Raw genomic sequence first — 19,979 nt, 5'->3', positions numbered from 1 at the left:
CAACCCAAGCAGTTCTGTGACTGTGAATTGAAAATCCTCTGAGGCTGGGCTGACTGGTTGATCAGCTCCTTGTGTTGGGTTTGTTTTCAAGCACTCGATGACCTCGAGGCAGGTGTTTGCTCTGGCAGGTGACACTGGGCACGAGGAGGTTTCTGAGCACCCATCTCCGCCTCATGGCTCTGCTGCCTCCAGTCAATCTGGGAGTGGCTCTGTTGCCTGCTCTGGGACAATGGTGGGGAGCAGTGACCTGCTCAGGGGACAAGGCCAGCAGTGCTTGTGTCAATCCTTCAGAGCTGTTGTGTCCAAAACCCGACAGCCCGACCTTCATGACCGCGTCCACCCCATGAGCAGAGGGGCACGGCTGCACTCATACACTGCCCTGCTGCCACCAGAGCACCCAGCTGTGGAAAATAAACCGTGTGCGAAACCTTTCACCCGATCCGTCAAAGGCAGGCTGCAGTTTTATGTCAAAATGACTGATTTTTTTGCAGGTTCCACGTCTGTTTCCTGACAGGAGCCTGGAGGGAGCGACCCTTGGGGCTCCCCTTGCAGCCGTGTCCGACGGCTGATGGCTGGATGTTCACCTCAGGCAGAATCGTGGAACCACTGAGTATCCCGAGCTGGAAGGGTCCTACAAGGATCACCAAGCCCAGCTCCCGGTCCTGCACAGACCCCCCAACAACCCCACCCTGGGCATCCCTGGCAGCGCTGTCCAAACGCTCCTGGAGCTCTGGCAGCCTCGGGGCCGTGCCCATTCCCTGGGGAGCCTGGGCAGTGCCCAGCACCCTCTGGGACAGAACCTTTCCCTGCTCTCCAGCCTGACCCTCCCTAACACAGCCGTTCCCTCGGGTCCTGTCCTGGTCACAGAGAGCAGAGACCGGAGCTGCCCCTCGGGAGGAGCTGCAGCCCCCTGCGGTGTCTCCTCGCCCGTCCCTCCTCCTGCTGCAGCCACACACGGCCCACAGCGGGGGTCCCACCGCCCCGCGCGGCCCCTGAGGCGGGGCCGGCGCCCCCTCCCCGGCCATGATGTCAGGCGGGCGGAGGAGGTGCTGCTGGCCAAATATAGCGGCGCTTCCTGGCCGGTGGGGCGGGCTCGTCCCTCCTTCCCTCCCTCCCTCCCTCCTGCCGCAGTCAATGGGGCGGCAGCGGCCGCGGCGGAGCGCAGCGCGGGCCGGGGCCGCGGGCCGGGGGCCGGTATGGCGGGGCGCTGAGGCTGCGCGGCGGCGAGGGGCGGCGGCGCGCCCCGGCATGGGCAGCCGCGGGGCCCGGCGATGAGCGCTCCCCCGGCCGCGACCCCCCGCGCGAATATGGGCACAGCCGTGTCCAAAAGGAAGACGCTCAGGAACGAGGCCATGTCGTCCGTGGCGGCCAAAGTGAGGTGGGTGCCGGGGGCGCGGCGGGCGGTGCCTCGGGGGGGTCCCGCGGTGCCGGGACCCTGCTCGCCCCCGGCCGCCTCGGGGACCGTGCCGGGCTGGGGGGAGCCCCGAGACCCTCGGGACGAACCCAGGCACCGGTGCGGGCACGACCCGAGGTTTGTCCTCCAGGGCCATCCCGGGGCTGGAGAATGGCACCTGCCGGTGGGTCCCTGTCGCTGGCTGCCCCGATCCCCCCAAACCAGCTGCACACTCGCTGGTGGCGGCGGGCGGCCGTGCCAGCCTGCGGACCCTCAGCCTCTGGAGAGGTGACTCGTCCCCGCCGGCGGCCCGGCCACAGCACCCGCAGGGGTTTATTTGCTGGGTTGGCAAGGAGTGTGTCAGAAGTGGATTTGTCAGGGATGGATCTTTCTGATCTTCGGGAATTCGGAAGCGCGGTCAGTTTGCCCGGTGATTTCTCCTCGGCTGAAATGCCGGGTGCGTGTTCGAGGGCAAAGTCAGCAGCCTCCTTCAAGGGGTCTCGCTCCTTTGAATGGCAAAACTGCTCTGTGAAAACCTGCACCCACCACGTCTGCCCTCTCCAGCAGCGTCCCAAGCTACATGGACCAGTTAAGGGATTTGGGTTCTGTATTGTTGGGTTCTGGTTTTGTATTGCTTGTCTTACGGTGTAGCATTTCACTCACTGCCTGGTCCCAGTGCTTTTCAGTATCAAACATGGGAGATCGGAGAAAATATATTTGCTGCTTAATTGTACTTAGGTTTAAAAAGCTGTCACAGATGAGCTTTGCTTTAGCGCCCTTTCCCAGATAAAAGAACCCTTCTCCCACGCTGCAGTGCAAGTGTCACAGCAGTCATCCAGAGACTATTTGGGGCCATTGGCGCAGCTTTTAGCTGTTCCTTAAGCACAGCTGTGCCAGGGGATAGGTGTCTCACTGTCTCTGCTACAGCTAGACTGGCTCTTTGCTGCTGGGGAAAATTTGGGAGAAATGAACTTTTCAGCTGCGTTATATAACACCTTTGTGTTGTTAGACCAAATTGCATTAGAATAACCTGGAGTTGTGTGTATGGCTCAATCCGTGTTGCTGAGAGATCTCAGTCACATCTCTCTGTAACTCGGCGTTACAGCATCTCTACTGTGCTGGGAGGAAAGAGAGGTCTTATGGCTTGAAGTGAAGAGATGCAAAGGTGTCTGTATCTTGCCATCTGTTTGAGTTGTAAAGAAATCCATCCTTCAAACTCTGGAGTATTTCCAGGGACAGCTCTCCAGGCAGAGCCTGCAGCTCTTCCCCATGTTTTGTTGCACCCTGTCCATAACCAGTAATGAAAACATTAATGCTTCCCACGGCATTCAGAGATTTGGAAGTGGGATCCTTTGTGGTGATGTCAGCCAGGTGCATATACAGAAATGACACGTAAAGCACCATAAGCGCTGTGATGGGGTTCTGGGAGTGGGATTAGGCAGTCACACAAACAACACACTCAGTAATTGGTAGGATTTCAAATGCTAGTGTGGGTGTTTGGGAGCGACTAATGTGTTTTGAACGTAATGACTTGTTAGCCTACACCAGGGTGGGCAGATGCTGCTTGGGTTGTATCAACTGTGTGGAGTCCAGGAGGTGCCTCAGGGGTTCTGGTTTGCTCCATACCTGCTGTAACTACTGACAAGCTGCAGGTACAGGTTTGTGGGAGCTCTGAGGTGTCTCTGGATAGTGTGAATTAAGGTGGTTTGACCAGAAAAGTTATGAGTGGATTTGGGCTGGGGGACATAACGCCCTTGAGGAGTGTCTGCTCACGTAGACCATGGCACAGGACAGGTGCTTTTATGTATCTCCCTGTTGATGCCTGTACTAGAAATTCCGGATCCAAAAATCATTTGAGGAGGGCAGCAAACTTGCCGAGGGGCTCCCTGCAGAGCCTCTTTGCACGGAGAAGGTGCTGGTGGTGACAGGTGCTGTCCATGTGCCTCCATCCTGCCGCTCCAGGCATGGCTCAGCCCTGCTCCCATGCGCTCTGTCATGCTTAGAATTCCTACAGTGGCAATGACCCACCTGCTGAAAGGTTTCCTGGGGCACATCACGCACAGCTCCTCTCTCCTCTGCCCTGGATGCTCCTCCATTTATCCCCCGTGTCCTTATCTACAGCAAGGACTCTGCAGCACGCTGGATAAGGCTACAGAGAGACTGTTCTGTCCACCCCACAAGGGCTGGGCACTTGGGTCACCTGTGTGGGTAGTACTGCTGCAATGATCATGTGCCCTGTGGGTGTAGGCAGCTTGGGCATCCTGTTCTTGTGCTGCAGGAGGAGATGCCCTGGGACTGCTTCTCTGCATCTTCTTGGGCTCTGCCCTGTTCATATTTCTCATGACTTCTCTTTAGAGAGAAGAATCATCTCCTGGAGTTCCGCTGCAAGTCCAAGTGGCCACGGTGTGTATTTCTTACGTGTGGCTGGAGTGTGTGTGCACACTTGACTGTCTCACTGAGCAAGGAGCAGGGCTTGTTTACTGGCGTGAGTAATGGGATCCAAACAGGAGGTGCAGGCTCCGTAGATTCTTAAATTAAAATCTCTGCAGAGCGACTCAGGGGAGTCTCCTGTCCCAGGAGCATTAATTTAGCTCCATGCAGCTTGTTGTGTGCTAGGTCTTTTAAATAGCTCCTTGCAAACTCTCGACACAATTGCCCTGTGCCAACACTGTGGAGAGCACCCACGATGCTGCTGACTTTGGTCTCTGTGGTCGTCTTCTCCTGGGGGAGTTACAGCGCCCTGCACGCTTGGGAAGGGGCTGTGCTTGATGCTGCTGTGCTGATCACCTCTAAAGGGCTTAGATGCAAGATCTCCCTGTCAGGAGGGATTGTTCCCTCCCTGCCTGTGCTTTTATTGCCCTGCAGCTCCTGGGCCCCAGTGCTGAAGGCAGGGCTGACGCAGTTGTCCTTGAGTGGTGACCTTGGTGCTGCCCCTCCGCTGACAGCGCCTCTCCAGGCCCTGGCTGTGGGTGTCTGACCTGTGCTCCTTGGCTTCCTTAGAACTTTTCCGAGGGTGCAGATGAACCAAAGCCCTTCAGAAATGGGCTTTCGTTGCCCTTGCTGCCTTGACACCTACAGGAAAACCCTGGCACCCCAAATGTGGCAATAACGCAGATGTTTTCCTGCAGCTCTGCTTTGTATTGTGCTGGCCTACAGCTGTTCTTTGGGAGAGCGTGACGGTGAGAGCACACAGACATGAGGCTTTTGCTGGGTGTTCCAGAACCATCTCTTCTTGCTGTTGTTAGCACAGGAAATATTTAAGTTGAGAGTGTGGTTCGTCTTGCCCAATTTCCTGACCTTGGCATCTTGTCCAAGATAGCCACAGGGAGATAAGAATTTGGTCTCACTCCCTCTCTCCTGCCTAGAGAGGGATGAAGAGTGGCTTTGAACACGGCATTAGTTGTTGTGAAAGGGTAAATTTTTCACTGAGAAAGTGCAGAGGTAAGTGAACACGTACCTTATCCCAGGTTTCTTGCTGTTTGAGTGATTTTTGGCTTAGCTTGAGGCTCTTCATGGAGTCTAAATTCTTCTTTCCTGCTTGTGAATTTTCTGTTGAGTGGTATGAACTATGTCTTTGATTGCCCTTTTTTTTTAACTTCTTCCTGCACTTCCTCTCTCCTCCTGTCCAAACTTCGTGATCATAAATTCCTCCAAGACTGTGGGGTCTCTGAGATCCATTGCTGAAATCCAATCTCCCTTTATTGAGAGTCAGAATTTTAAAATTAAAATTTTCCAGCTACCATTTCTCTACATACATATTTTGGAAAACTAATCTTTGTCAGGGTATTGTTACTATTAGGCTTAAATATCATAGGTGTCAACAGTCTTTAATGACTGAGCTGTTAACTGTGGATGTGCTGGAGATGTTCCCTTCTCTGCTTGGTGACAAGAGCGGAATTGCTGCTGTAGGAGGACGTAGGTCCTGATGATGCAGGTCTCTTCTCTCCTATGTGCCTGAGATGTAGCACTGTCAGATGCTGTCACAACAGATTCCTGCTGCAGCTCCTCTGGGCATTACTTCTGAAGGAGCACGAGAAGGTGGTGGGTGTTCTTTATTTTTCCATGTAATACTCCTGAATAGTCCAGGTTTTGCTTAGCTTGCTGCTGTGCTCTAAATGGAGTTATCTGAGGTCTTTCCTGTATCTCTGAGTGTTTCAATCCGCATTTCTTCACTCTGTGAGTGTCCGTTTGGTGGATAAATTTATGTGCATCAATTTCTCATAGCTGCTTGTGTGCATCAAGGCCCCTTTTATCCTGTTGATGTGATTATTTCAGAGACATGAAGGCCATTCTGTGCTTATTACACTGTAATTGAGATCTTTGTTATTTGGCGGCTTTGCTCCTTCGAGCAAATCTCTGTCTAGACTGTCTGTGCTTCTTCACAGTTCTCTTCCAGACCCGAGTCCAGTTCTGACATCTGAGGCACAGTGAGTACTGGAAAATGCCCCCAGAAGGGCAGCTGCCTTTGCTGCCTGCGTTGTGCTGCCCCATCCCTCCTTCCCTCCCTGGAGCCGTTCTGATGGAATGCTGGAGGAAATGCTGGTGTTTTCTGAGGCTTGTCTGTGCTGCTTAGACTGAGCAGCACAGCGTGCTAGAGCCCTGGTCCCTGCTTGATGTCCTTTTGTTAAATCAAGCTGTGCTGACTGTGTGACATGCAGGTCTGGTCTGCCACTAAAATGAAAACCTCTCTCCAGATGAGTCAGGGCTAAACTTGTCCTGTCATCAGCTGATCACCTCTCAGTGCTACCTGCTCATTTGTATGCAGCTTTTGCAGTGTCACACACTCAGGGTTGTAGCTCACCGGCCCGTGGAGCTGTAAGGCACCTTGTACTTCATCTCATTTATATGAAACAAGTTTTCTTTTTTATCTCTTGCCAGTTAAAATTATCCCAAGGTATCTCTGCTCGGAGCCCAGTTGAAGGGGTTTCTGTCCAGGGCCGTCCAGTGGCGTGAGGGGACTTGAACTCCATTGGCAGCGATAGTGGAGGCAAAGCTGAGCTGAGAGAAAAGTCTGATTGTGTGACCTGTGGTAATAGATAAAAGAGAGAGAAAAGAATGGGATGAATAGAACAGCTACCATCTGTTTGAATTTTGCTCTGACTTTACTTTGATCAAGCCAATGGGTAGCCAGGGGGAGCAGGGAAATGGCACGTTAATGATCCGAGCAAGTGCTGGTGAACTGGGGTGACTGTGAGCACAGTGAGAGCAGGGAAGGAACAAAATAGGCTTGGCAAGGGGGAAGTAGCCATAAGGAGCAAGTGTAGCCATAAGGAGCAAGTGTGGCCATCAGAGTCCCCTTGGCAAAGGGCACGTGCAGACACCTGCGGGAGATCTGCTGAGGCACAGCCAAGGAGAAGCCGATGGCACTCGGAAAGTGGGAATGTAGAAGGGAACCACTGAGATAATAGGCAGAATAATTAGTGTGAAGTTTGCAGTGTAATTGGCTGGAAACCCCCCATTGCACACTGTGCTGTGCAGGCAGTGTTGCCGTGGTCGCCGTGGCTGGGGAGCTGTGCCCACGTTTGTTTGCTCTTGGGTTGGCCTGAAGGGTCTGAGAGCCGTGGGGTGGAACGGCCGGGACAGAACTGCAGGTTCAGCCTGGGCAGGGAGCAGTGCTTTTGGGCAGCTCCCTGCTCCTCCTCTGTGCTGTTGACCTGCATGAGAGCTCTGCGTATGACCTGTTCTGTGGGAGCTCTGGCACTTGGGGTTGTACCCTCCTCCCTCCTCTGCTGGGGGAAACAAGAATGAGGTTAGAGGCACTGCAGCACCTTCCAGCTTGGGCTCTTAGTGACACTGTTTTCACCATGGAGTAAGGTGGGCTGGAGGGCAGCAGTGCTTCTCTGGCACTGTCTTAGCCAGTTTTCAGTTTGGATCTTAGGAAGTACTTTGTACTGGTTTTTTGAGCCTGTGGTTTGCAAGCTAAAGGTAAAGCATTGGTTCACATTTTCAGACAGACAAAACAGCTTCAGGCACTGGTGAAGAGATGAATGGAGAGAATGACAGATGAATTTGGAGCTCGTGGAGCTTTTGAACTGGTTACAGACTATCATCATATTTCAGCATTTTTTGTGTAAATCACCATGTTCTCTCACTGATAATTTACCTGAGAACTTGCTCACTGTTATTTTTTCTACATGGAATGACTGCTGATGCAAAAGAGAAGCTTCAAAATCTTTCCCAAGGGTGTAAGTGTGTGTGCCCTGTTTGTGAATGGTGTTGGTGATGCCTCGCAAGGACAGATATTTCCATGGGAAGCCTTGGAGTCCCAGTAGTTTTGGTGGAAGAGATCTTGGAATCTCATGCTCAGCTATCTTATCAAAGCTGTGCTGTTGCCGGTGGCGTGCGAGATACGCCGTGCCTTTGGCTGAGCTTTAACCACCTCTGGGATGGAATGCAGGAGCAGCTCAGGAATTCTCTTGCAGCTGAGTAGCCTGATGTTAAAATCATAGAATTGTTTAGGTTAGAAAAGACCTCCAAGGTCAGTGAGTCCAACTGCAAACCAAACCCTGCCACATCCACCACTAAACCATGTCCCCAGGTGCCACATCCACACTTCCAGGGATGGTGACTCAACTACTTGCCTGAAGTAGCCACACTGCAGTTCCCAACTTAGCATTTGTGTTGCTCCAGGATCAAGTCCTGCTTTTTACCTGGACAGAAAGGTTGAGGGTTCCAGGAACATCCACAAGGTGCTTGTCCTCCTGGATGGGTGAACCACGAAGGTCACCCCTTTGCTCTTCACAGTGGGGATCGTGGGCTGATTGTAGAGCTCCCCATGTGACAGCCTCTGTGTGACCATCTCAGGGGGTGTTAAGCTCTGAGGAGGACAGTTTGGGCAGCTGCCACTGCCAGCCAGTGTCTAAAGGTACAGCCTGGGACTGGACACGTAAGAATCCGGGAACAGGGAAAACCTCAGCACTGTCTGTTAGTCTGCAAAGATGCAGAAGCTTAAACCTTTCTTCTTGCACAGGTCCGGCTGTGCCGCTCCAGAGCATTTTGCATTTGACTGTGCTGAAATTTAGTCCCGGGGAGATTAAATTACTCTTTCTTCATCGTTCATATTGATCTTGTGTTGCTGGCTGTGGATGACAAATGGACTTCCCACTCCTTCCAGCCCGAGTCACTCTGGGAAGTGCATTGGAGCCTTGTTAACCTTTTCTCCTCTGGGAGGTGGTACATAAAAGCAGTGGGGAAGATCCTGGCTACACAGGCTGGGATATGCAAAGCAGAAGGTGGTTTTGGAGGTCAAAGCCATTTTCCACTTACACATTTAATGGCCATTATGAGCCTTTTGCAGCAGGTTGAACTGGAGAAGATTTTCTGAGGCTGAGCACCTCTGAAGGAGGAGGATGGGGGATGTGATGCCTCAGTATGGAGAGTCTTCCCTGTTGCAGCAAATCTTGTCCTTCCCCAGGAGATGCATGTGCTTGAGGGCTGAGGGTGCTCAGCTCTGGGTTTGTTGGTTTGTCTTGGCTTGCCAAGGAGATGGGTGGCTGTTTCACCTCCCTCTTTGCAAATATCCACCCTGGGCTGCCCAGTGGCAGCTCAGCCCGATTGGGATGCTGCAGACCTTTGAGAGATTGTTCTACAAACCTGGGGAAATGGATGGCTGGGGAAAAGCTGGCTCTAGTATTGGCTCTCTTGAGTCACAGGTCTGTTGGGTACAGGAGAGCAGTCACAGCACCAGGACATCACAAATGCCCTGGCAGTTGGAGTCTGGAGGTTACTGTATGCCAGGGATGCGTGCCTTGACCAAGGATTCCTTTCCTTTGTGTGGGTTGCAAGCAGAAAGCTCTTCCCTGGTTGGAATATTCATAGGTTTGCTCTCTTACGTAGGCCTGGATGTGTGATAAGGGTTGAGCCCACCCTGCTTGCTTGATTCTTAATATATTCCAGTAAAATCTCGGTCATCCACAGGACCAGAATCCATCAGAGAAGCAGGAGCTGCTTTTGTGGGAGGTTGTGGGAGTCTCTCAAATAAGCTTGTCCAGTAATCCAAATACTGACATAGCTGGGGCTTGAGAACGTAAGGTTCAGGTAGGTAAAATGGGCATTAGCATCCACATCTGAGCTGTGATGGCTCCCAGGTGGGAGCATTCAGGACCTGTAGGAGCCTGGCGTGGTGGTTGGCTCTGGGGTGGAGGTGCCTCCTTCCTGGTCTTTATTTTTCATTTTTCTAATGGAGAAACTAAAGCCTGAAGTAGTCCCGGACTTGTAGTCCAGCTCTGTTTCCCCCTTTGGCCAGGGGAACACTGAGGTTCCACTGGAACCACTGGAATCCTGGTGTGTAAGGAGGAAGCCTCATGGCTCTGGCAGTGCATTTACATGGCTGTCACCTGAGGCTGAGGGAGTGGCGGCTGCAGGAGCACAGCAGTGCATTGGTATTGAACTGTTCCTGCTTTCCTTGGCCTTTAAGCATCACCCATCTCTCTCTTTCTCTCCTTGGCTGCCTCGTGGTGCTGGGACACAGAGCGGCGAGGGCTTTTGGAGAATACCTTTCACAAAACCATCCTGAAGGCAGAAACGGCTCAGGTAAGAGAACTGATGTTCCTTGGTTATGTCCATGTGTGCCTGCTCCTGTGGTTGATAGCCTTAAAATGAAAGTGCATTTATTTATCTGTCATAAACAGAGTGAGATCTCAGCAGCAGAGAGGCAGGAGGAGCCGCCCTCGAGGAGAAAAGGCGGTTTGGTGGCCCAAGGCTTGGGTGGGCTGTGGGGATGAGTTCAGTTAGTGGACAAATGCCCTGTCATAAATTCACCCCTGCAGCTGATGTCCCTAGGAGAAGTTTCAGCTGGGAAGTGACAGCCCTGCACGAGGCTTCTGCACTGGTTTGGCACTCCTGGGTCTTGCTATCACTGGGGTATAGAAAACAGGTGAGTTATATTCTGTTCACTGCTGTGAATCCTTGCTGGCAGAGGTAACATCTGGGTTTATTCTGAGTGTTTGCTTCAACTGAGATTAAACGGGTTAAACTGAGATTTGTCTAGATGAGGGCACCACATGTGCTGGCCAATGTGTCAGTATTTTACATGTAGGTATTGTCCCCATCAGCTTATCAAGAGTTCTGCTTGATGGGCAGGAGACCACAAGATAAACTCACCTGACTTCTAACAGGGCTGTGTCTTCTCTGTGATGAAAGAAAATATTTTGCAGATGATAAATTGATTACAAAACATACAGAAAATCCTGTGAAATCCACGGAAAATACTGTGTGAACAAATAAAATGTTCTGTGCTCTTGTGCAGGGGATAAAGTTGTTACCTAAAATGATAACATTACATTCTATTTAAGCTGTGTGTGTTTTAAGCCTGTGCAGGTGATGCCTCTTGCTGTAAGAGCAGTCACACAGTCTTTGGCAGCCAGCTGAGTCCTTGCCTTTTTCCTTTGATCTGTTCTAATGACCTTCAAGTTGTCCTTGGCTGAATTGTGCTGGTGTTGTGAATGGAAAGGCTCTAAGACAATGTACTGCAGTTTTCTTGGATTCTTTTCATTAAGAACCCCAGGAACACTTTACGTACAATATTTGGTCTAAGAACAGCATGTAGAGGTAGAGAAAGGCTGGGGTTTGGTGCAGCTGAGTTGAGGTGTCTGTGGGGCAGCAGGAAGGGAGGGCTGGACAGGCTGTGCAGAGGCAGGCTGGCAGGAGCTTCCCAGAATGGCAAAACCTTTTGTTTGTTCCTTCCATCGAGGCCATTTCTGCAGCTGCTCCTGTCACCTGGACTCTTTGCCAGTCCTTTTTTCAGCCTCCTCACCCCAGTTTCCAACAGGGAGAAGTGTTGGCTCCTGCTTGCTTTGTAGGGCCCTTGTAGTACCTGTGGGGTCATGTTGGGGCCAGGCAGAGACTTTATGATGGAGATAAGAGGAAATTTCAGATCCATTCAGGTGCCTGAGGCCTGGGGAGCCCTGGTCAGATTCAAGGAGTGGGAGCCTCTCTGATGTGCCCTTAAAAAGCTGCTGTTTAACTCATCCTTGGGGTGCTCCTGGTTGCTCTCTGACTGTAGGTAAGGAGGGCATGGGAATGGAGCTGATCCAGGGACTCCTGGATCATGTGCCACAGCCAGGCTCCCCAGAGCAGCATTTCAGCCCTCTCTGTGCTTGTGACATCCATAAGCTCTCCAGGGAAGCCTTTTCACCCACTGCCCCTTGGTGTATCAGGCTTGAGATCGTTTTTGAATCCAAGTGAATTTAGTTGCGACAGGCAGGAATCAAGCAGTGAGAGACACTTGGAAATACCATGATACTTATGGGATCCTTAAGTATTCACTTGGAAAAAAATAAAATTCCCTAGAAATTACTCTAAATTCTGAGGAAGAGGGGAGGAAAAAAAAAAAGAATCGTCATTTTTAAGTCATCTTTTGAAATTCTGCAATGTATAACTTAACACAGTCTGTAACACTTCTTTATAAATAACCCCAGTAGGAAGGTTGCTATCCAATAAAAAACGCTGCGAGTAGAAAATTTGGCTCCTTTTAGTTCATCCCAGCAGCCCGATCACAGGGAAGTCACGTCTTTCCTTCCTGCAGAAATTCCATCTCAGGATCACTTGTGCAAGCTGTGGAGGCTTCACCTTTAGCTGGGCAGGGTGGAGGGGCAGGGTTAGTGTCACCCAGTGACTCCAGGGAAGCAAAGGAAGGGCCTCTGCTACAGAAGTTGAAGACATAGCACAGATGCAGAGGTGAATCTGCTCCAGCTCCTCAGAGAGCAGGCAGAGGCAATGTGAGCAGGGAGGAGCCCACCTGCATCCTGTGGTTGGATTCCCACTTGAATGTGTTGGTGGCTTAGGTCCTGAAAGCTCAGTGCTCCAAAGAATTGAGTCCTCAGTGCCTCTGTATGTGTCAACTCTGAGCTTTCTCCTTGAGTATTGTACCAGGTGGGACAGGCCTGTTTCTGCTGTCATAACCCCAGCTGTGCACCCAGGTGCTCCCTGCACTGCCAGCACACTGAGCTGGGATTGATGCCTTTCCCTGCTCTTAAAATCAAGAGTCAAACACAGTTAGAACAGGAAAAGGGATTTTACCTTGGTATTTATTTTAAGGATCCTTAGGTGCACACGCCCAGGTCATATGCATCGAAATGCACCCCACTGAATATGCCCAAAAGATTGGGTATGACATTATAGGTTTTACTAATTAGCAGATCTATCAAAGATTCCCCAATGAGAGGCTCAAGTGAGCCCCTCTCCCCAAGGAGCCTTCCCCTGCATGGTTCTATCTCAGTTTACAGAATGTGTTCTGGAGAGGACCTTGGGCTCTGGGGCACACTGATCCCTGGCTACAAAGCTTCTAAAATGTTGAGTCTCTTAGCTTGACAAACAAGTCCAAGAATGTAGGCAAAAAGCACTGAGAAAACAGAAGTTGTAAAAAGGTATAACGGGTATAAAAGAAAAGGCAAAAAATCTTCATGGCATCAGGATGAAGGCTCTGGCCTAAATATGACTGGAAGGAGACAGGCCTTGATTCAGTCTAGAAAAAAATGGTTTAAGAAAGGCTTAAAGTCACTGATGAATGCAGTGAGGGAAAAGAGTTGTGGGTTTTGAGGAGCAGGAAGGTGGTAGAGCCATCAGTGGGACAATGAAGGCATAAATAGAGGAGGGAAGGCAGAATCCTCCTTTTCTGGACCCAAGAGCCAGAACCCTTCTCTCTCCCTGCATAGGGCAATCCTCGTGCAGAAAGTGAGGCAGGTGTGAGTCTGGGATGTCAGTTCTTTGCTGCTTTATCCTCGGCAGAGGGGTGAAACTCTGACACCCCAGGCAGCCCCAGGAGACCCATGGAGACATGGAGGGAGATGCCACGTGTGCAGACACTGCCCCAAGTTGCTCCACTTCTGCTGCACTTTGTTCTCTGGGGATTGTCCATTTTGCTTTGCCTTTTTTTATCTTCTTAGTCCCTTGATTCCAAGGAAAGGAAAAGATGCAATGGCTTTTGCATCCCTCATAATTTCACATTCCACAGCCGATCAAAGAGCTGCATCTTCAGTCGTAACTTCTATTTGTGGTGGCTCCTCTGGAGAGCTTGTGTGTGGCAGAATGTCTTGGAGAAATTGGGGAGTGGTAATGAAGAGCTGCAGAGGGATTGTAGATCAGCAGGACAGGCCAGCTGCCTTGTCCAAGCATTGGAACAAGGGCTGAGTTATGTGCAGGGCTGTGTTTGCCTCCTGTTTGCAGTAAAAGCACATTGTGTTCATGCTCTGCTTGCTTTGCTGGGCCAGTGGCTGTGGAGTTGCACAGCTGCACGAGGTAGAGAGGCTTGCAGGTGCTGCAGGGTGTACCTGGAGGGAGGAAAGGTGAGGGGGAGCGTTTGTTGGTGGTTACAACTTCTGATTCTTCCCAATGTGAGATCCAAGAACTTTGTGGCTCAGAAATGTTGTGTGACTATTCCTATGCAACTCTTCAGTGCCTTATTCTGGAAGAGTTTTTTTCCAGGTGACTGGGGAGGTGCACTTACCTCTCCTCTTTCTCAGAGGTTATGTCAGGGATGATGACAATACGGAGTTTTCTTCCCTTTGTTTCCCTTTTGGAACAGGGCACTTGCCTGCTGATGGGCTATGAATGCAGAGGATGGAGGAATTGTCCCTTTGGGATCACTCAGATTTTTTTCCCCTGATCTTTAAGATATTTTGAGGAATCAGAAAGAAACGGAGGGTTGGACTGTGCTGCAGGTGACAGGATATGGATGTGTTGAGGGAGCTGGTGCCAGGGTACTGATGCATCTCCTGCTCTCTTCCTGCTTCTATTAATTGCTGGCTTATTCATGCAGGCTGAAGGTCTGGGAAGGTTCCTATGAAGAGCACTCTGCCATGTTCAGCATTCATTCTGCCTCCAAGGCTGTGCCCAGAGTCTTTGCTGACTTTTGTAGCTTTCTGGTACCTTTTAATGTAGAAGTGGGTGTCCCTTGGGACAGACTTAGAAGAAAGATGCAGAAAGGGATTGAAATGTTGTGAAAGGGAAGTGTAAAGAGGCTGCAGAGAATAAAGCATGGAAGAAATAATCACTCAGAGTCTCACAGAGCCCATGGAATTTTGGACATTCTCCAGCCTGGGTGTCAGAGGCCCCACACTGAGATAATGCATTGGATTTTATCTCCGTGTTCTGGGACTGTGAGAGGAAGAGGTACCAGGGCATGGGGCAGGGACACTGAAAAGGACAGCAGGCAGAGCCTTTGAGAAATTCCCTCCTGTCTGGAGAAGCAGGGATCCGTCCTGGTGAGCTGGCATTCAGACACAAGGATTGGGAGGGAGCTGTGGGGTTTTTTTTCCTGTTACTCTTCTGATCTGTTTTGCTTGGAGGGGTTATTGGGAGGGCAGCTGCTGCTGCTGGAGTGTGGGGCTGTGGGATGCAGCACCAGGCTGCCTGCTGTGACTGGCTGCTCTGGGCAAGCTGTGTGGGAAGGAAGAGAGAGAGACAAGGTGTCCTTGGTGCTGCAGAGGTGCTGGGCCTTGGGCAGGAGCTGCCTAGCAGGCCTTAAGCCAAATTCTCCGTGACTCCTGCTAAACCAGCATGGCTACTGGTTGGCATCAGGACAAACCAAAGGGGCCAGTTACCTGAAACTGGAAAAGGCTTCTTTTTAAGCTCGAAAAAAGTAATCTTTGTGTCTTCCCTTTGTTTCTTGCATGATGTCTCAGTCATCAATGTGAGTGTGTAAGGAGAACAGGGCCCTTGTGAGCTTCCCCAAGCCAAGTGGCAGTGGGGAGGGGTGGCAGGAGCAAAGCCATGTTTGTGCCTGTGCCTGTGCCACTGGATCAGCCACACACAGAGGAGCTTCCTGATGCTGCCAGAAACTGGCATGGGGCTGGAGAAACCCCAGGTGAGGCTTCACAGGTGCTTCAGGCTGAGTGACCTGCGAGCTGAGCTTTATGTGCCACCAGCAAGTAAAGCTGCAGCTGTTCAGTGCTCTGAGAGGGACATTCAGACTATGGAGCTGCCAGCAGAGCCTGGCTCAGGGTAAGCACCAGGGTGGCCTTTTTTCTAGAGGATGTTTGTCCTGTCCCCAGGACAGACCCAGCAGTGCACCTGGCCCTGCTCTCGGTGTATCCCTGTGCTTATGAGGCAGACGTGGCCTTTTCAGGAAGAGCCCTTGCTCTGGATGGAGTTGTAGGTGGCCTGAGCTCAGGACAGAGCAGGGATGTGAAATCTCATCTCTGAGGGCTTCAGGCCGCTTCCAGCATCAGCCAGTGCAAGCGTGGTGTGGGTGGATCCTGGAACTTGCTAGGGAATATGTGGATGGCTTATAAAGGGAACAAAGACGTAGGTCACGGTGTTACCATGGAGATGCTGAGGCCGGTGATGGAGCTGCCACTTGCTCCTTTGGGTCCTGTCTCACAGTAGCAATTTCATCTATTCACATTAATGTTACAGGCCAGACTAAAAGGTTGCTCACCTACAAGACGCCAGGTCAATGCTGTCTCGAGTTTGTTTGTTTTCAAAGCCCGTTGGAGCAGAGAAGACTAATTGGAACCATTTTGTCATAGTTAAGTGACCTTCTGGTTTCTCAGAGCAGCTCCCTTACAGAAGCCGCCTTTGCCTGTTCCCTGTGGCTTTGCAGGGAAGTGTGTGACGTTCCCTCCTTGGGAGCAGCGGGGTCAGGGTGCCCATGGTGGGGCTGGCTTGGTTAGACCTCAGGGAATCCATAGTGAACACTGTGCATGTCCTTGTGCACAGCTCAAGAAAGACAAGGAGCTGCTGGAGAGGCTCCAGTGGAGGCTACAAAGATGATGAGGGGTCTGGAGACTGCAGGAGCTGGGTCAGGTTAGTGTGGAGCAGGGAAGACTCAGAGGGGATCTGATAAATGCACATAAATATCTCCTGGGGGTGTCAGAGGATGCTGCCAGACTCTGTTCAGTGGTGCCAGTGACAGGACGAGGAACAATGGCCACAAACTAAACCACAAGAAGTTCCACCTCAGCATGAGGAAGGTAAAAAGAGCCCTGGGACAGGTGCCCAGGGAGACTGTGGAGCCTCCCTCTCGGAGATGTTCCAAACCCACCTGGATGTGTTCCTGTGTCACCTGTTCAAGGTGACCCTGCCTTGGCAGGGGGTTGGACTGGATGATCTCCAGAGATCCCTTCCAACCCCAGCTATTCTGTGATTCTGTCTACTCACTTGGCTCTGAAGCTACTGCATGGCTGAAATGCCACTGTGACCTTTTTTTATTGTTGTATCTCTCATCTTTATATCTCTGCCTCATGCTTCAATAACTTGAACAAAATTCCCATTTTTTCCCGTGGCTATTTCTTGATCACATTTCAGCCCTGGGCCCAGCAGGGTGGGCTGCCCGTCCTGTGCCAAGGGTCACAACGTTGGGAGAACAGAGCTGGCATGAGGGGAAGCTCTGCATTGTCTCTGAGAGGCAGCAGAGGGGACCAGGACCTGCCAGCACACCTGAGGGGCAGTGACAGGCATGTGGGAGGTCTTGGAGTTGGGATTGCAAGAGAAACTGCTCAGCTGTGCTGTTTGAATGGTTATTAAGGGTTTTGCAGTGCCCTCTGCTCTGACCAGAGCACCTCTCTGCTCTCCTCACTGAGGGAATCACCTGGATTCCTCCTGGTGCAAGGTAAAAACATCATTAACTTCATTCCTACTTCCATGTGCTGTACACCTCAAAACTTTCCATTCATCTTCAGTGACTACAGCAGTTCTTTCATTTAAAGTTGGAACTTAATTGTCATAAACATCAGGCCCAGAGAGTTCCAGCTGAGGAGGAACAGGGAAGAGAGAACTGTCTCTCTGAATTTTTTTTTGCTGAGATGACAGATGTTCTTTTAATAGGGTTTGTCTGGATTCCCCTTTGCCACTCTGCCTCTGATGCTGGAGCAGAGGCTTTAAATCTAAGGTGCTTTAATCATCAGTTTAGCTGCTAAATACAGGAATAAATTTGGAGCTTCTGTCTATGCCTTGTGGCTGTATTCTGCCTTGATTTATAAACTCCTCATCCCACAGGGTCACAATGCAGTCTGGAGCAGATAGGAGTTTGGCTCCACAGCTGTGGATGGGCATCAGGCAGCTGGGGCTGATCCCAGCACGTTCCCTGCTCTGGAGAAACGTGGTGGCAGTGAAAGGAAAAATGTGCAAGTCCTTTCTCAGTTCCCTAAGTCAGAGTGAGTGCTCAGGATGTATTGTAAGTATCTAATACCAATAAATGCCTAATTATCAGGAACTACATGTACTGAGAATGTGGATTCTTTGTTTCCCAAGACACTGCCAGTTGCCCAGCACAAATTATCACTGCTGTCAGTCTTTGGTCGTGCATGTGCCCTGTGTTGGGCAGTGCTGCGTGGAAGGTGAAGAAAGAAACGTCAGACAGGAGCAAGTGAAGCCAAAAAGACAAAAAGATGTGTGTTCAAGTGCTAACAAGGGGAGTGAGAAGTGGTTTGGCCCTCAGGAGTGGATGTCAAGCCCTACTGGACTTGGCCTAGGTAGACAGGGAAGTGATGGAAATGCCATCTGGATGTTTCTGGTACCAATGGACACATGATCTACAAATCAAGCACACTGGTCTTCTTCCCTTTGTCTTGCTGCTCAGTCCCTCATGTACAACAAATCCATGTAGAGCAGGAATCAAGATGAAAAGAACCTGAGGAACCTGATTTATCTGGTCCTAAGTAGCTTTGCAGCTGTGTGAGACAAAGGTGTTGCTGCTGAAGGCAGGTGGGGGAGCAGAGTCGTTCCCAGGTCAGCTGTGTTGGAGCAGCTGGAGAGGAGGGAGCTGTGCCAGGCTGCCCAGTCACGCTGGCCAGGGCTACTGTGGCAGGCTGATGGAGCAGCTGGGAGTGGGAGAGATGGCAACAGCAATGTGAAAATGAAAAGAAGGGAGCAGCAGTAAGAGGCGAGGGTGTTAACAGCAGCCTGCTGCAGCTGACTCCAGAAGGCAGCTCCAGTCATTGCTGAGTTAGTGTCCCTTGGTTCTCCTCACCCAACATCCCTGTGGCTCAGCTCTAATTCAGCACTGATTCCTGAACCAGCCTGACTTCTTTCCAAGCAGAAGCAAACTATTAACCTCAAATGCCATCCTGGCAACAGGTGCAGTGCTTTGGCACCTGGATCCTGTTTGATGCAAACACAGACAAGGGTCACTGGTCGCATCCTGGGCCTGCTGATGTGTGTGACCTCGTGTATGTGAATGCACAGGTTCCTGAAGTGGTGTGGATTCTGTTTTAGAGGCCAATAATTCATTATGATGGATGTTTGAATCTCTTTTCCTTCCATTTTTTTTCTGTAGATAAATTCTTTCTTAACGACTACTCTTGAATAAAGCTTCATACTCCCTTGCATATGAAGTTGCTTCTCCAATGTGTAATTACTGAAGGTGCTAAATTGAATGAAAATGAAGAATTATCCAATTGTTTTACAAAAAGAAAGCACATTGGTGTGCTGGCAGCCCTTTGTAGTGTAGATCATGAAAACTCCTACATAAGTACAAGTGAAAACACCTTGAGGAGGGGACAAGTAAGGTAGGAAGAAAGAATTATCCTCACATTTTTTATGCTAGATCAGGGAGGTAGTTTATGTCAAATATATCTGGTCAGTCCTGCCAGAATTTCAGTAAAAGATTGACTCTTACTTGAAACCAGTCATGGCCCACTTACATGTCCGTAAATTTTATGGAGCTGAACAGACCTCAGTGCTTATAAAACAGAGACTGGAACTGATCTCTTTGCTCTTGTGATCATGAGCATTTTCAGGCATATTATGCTTTGGGGACTTCATTTTTCCATTTAGCCACAGATCCCCAAGCTCAGGAATTCCTGGATCTCTGAATTTCAGGGCTGTCAGTGTGTGAGTGAAGGTGACACTCCTGTGTGTTCCCTCTGAGGAGGCTGTGCATCTTCCATACAAGTATCAGTTTCAGGAGGAACAGGGGCAGCTGTCAGCCACGATTTTGTGGTGTCTTAAGAAATCTGTAGCGTCACTGTGCCCACACAGATTAGTAAATTTGACAAGCTGAGACGAGTACTTAGAGCTGGCCTTTGTTTTTAATTTTAAAAATGGTTTGCTTGGCACTATTAGCGAGCGCAGTTCTTGGCAAATCTCAGGGAGTCGTTTGGTGGTGTTTTCCCAAGACATGCCTACTCTAGAGCACAGTTAATCCTGGAGCTGGGGAGGATCTGAGCTGCAGAGAGCAGACGCAGGGGACCTGCTGCCTCTTGAGGGGTGACACGTGCTTGGAGACACTTTGGAGCCTGTGACTGTTCTCTGCACTGTTTGCTCTGTGACGCTGTACCCTGCAGGTGGGTACAGGCTTTTGGATGACAGCTTGTGGAGCACCTTCTTCCACTGGAATGGTCCTTGTTGTCCATCAGGTCCCTTCTAGAGCAGGTGCAGATGTCCACGCTGACCATGGGGCAAGTAGAGCCCTGCCAGCCTTTCACATTACCTGGGCAGTATCTGAGGGGCACTACCCCTCACTACACCTGGGCATGGATTTTTGACTTTGTGTGAAGCCTGGACAGAGCATCAGCTACAGGTTCAAAAGGCACAGCTCTTTCTTCTGGACTCCTACAGTGTCTCCTCCTGGCCAGCTCCAGGGGTCACAGAACTGCCAGCTCCAGTATCCAGAGACTGTGAGGAGACAAATGAAAGGAAACCTGAC

General features: G+C 50.7%; 1 protein-coding gene across 1 annotated transcript in view; it reads left to right on the top strand.

The window, feature by feature from the left end:
• Positions 1 to 1,271: 1,271 nt before the first annotated feature.
• The window catches only part of NSMF (NMDA receptor synaptonuclear signaling and neuronal migration factor), a gene marked incomplete at its 5' end in the record, with an annotated part of 41,188 nt that continues 22,480 nt past the window's right edge, over positions 1,272 to 19,979 (top strand). Inside the window, 2 exons of the mRNA XM_082295031.1 lie at positions 1,272 to 1,378; positions 9,864 to 9,925. Of these exons, the coding sequence (XP_082151157.1) occupies positions 1,272 to 1,378; positions 9,864 to 9,925 (169 nt within the window). The remainder of the gene's footprint in view (positions 1,379 to 9,863; positions 9,926 to 19,979) is intronic.

This window comes from Coloeus monedula (genome assembly GCF_965178545.1).
Source record: "Coloeus monedula genome assembly, chromosome: 21".
Taxonomy (NCBI): domain Eukaryota; kingdom Metazoa; phylum Chordata; class Aves; order Passeriformes; family Corvidae; genus Coloeus; species Coloeus monedula.
Note: the sequence above shows the minus strand (reverse complement) of the source record. Positions and strands in the feature narration are given on the sequence as shown.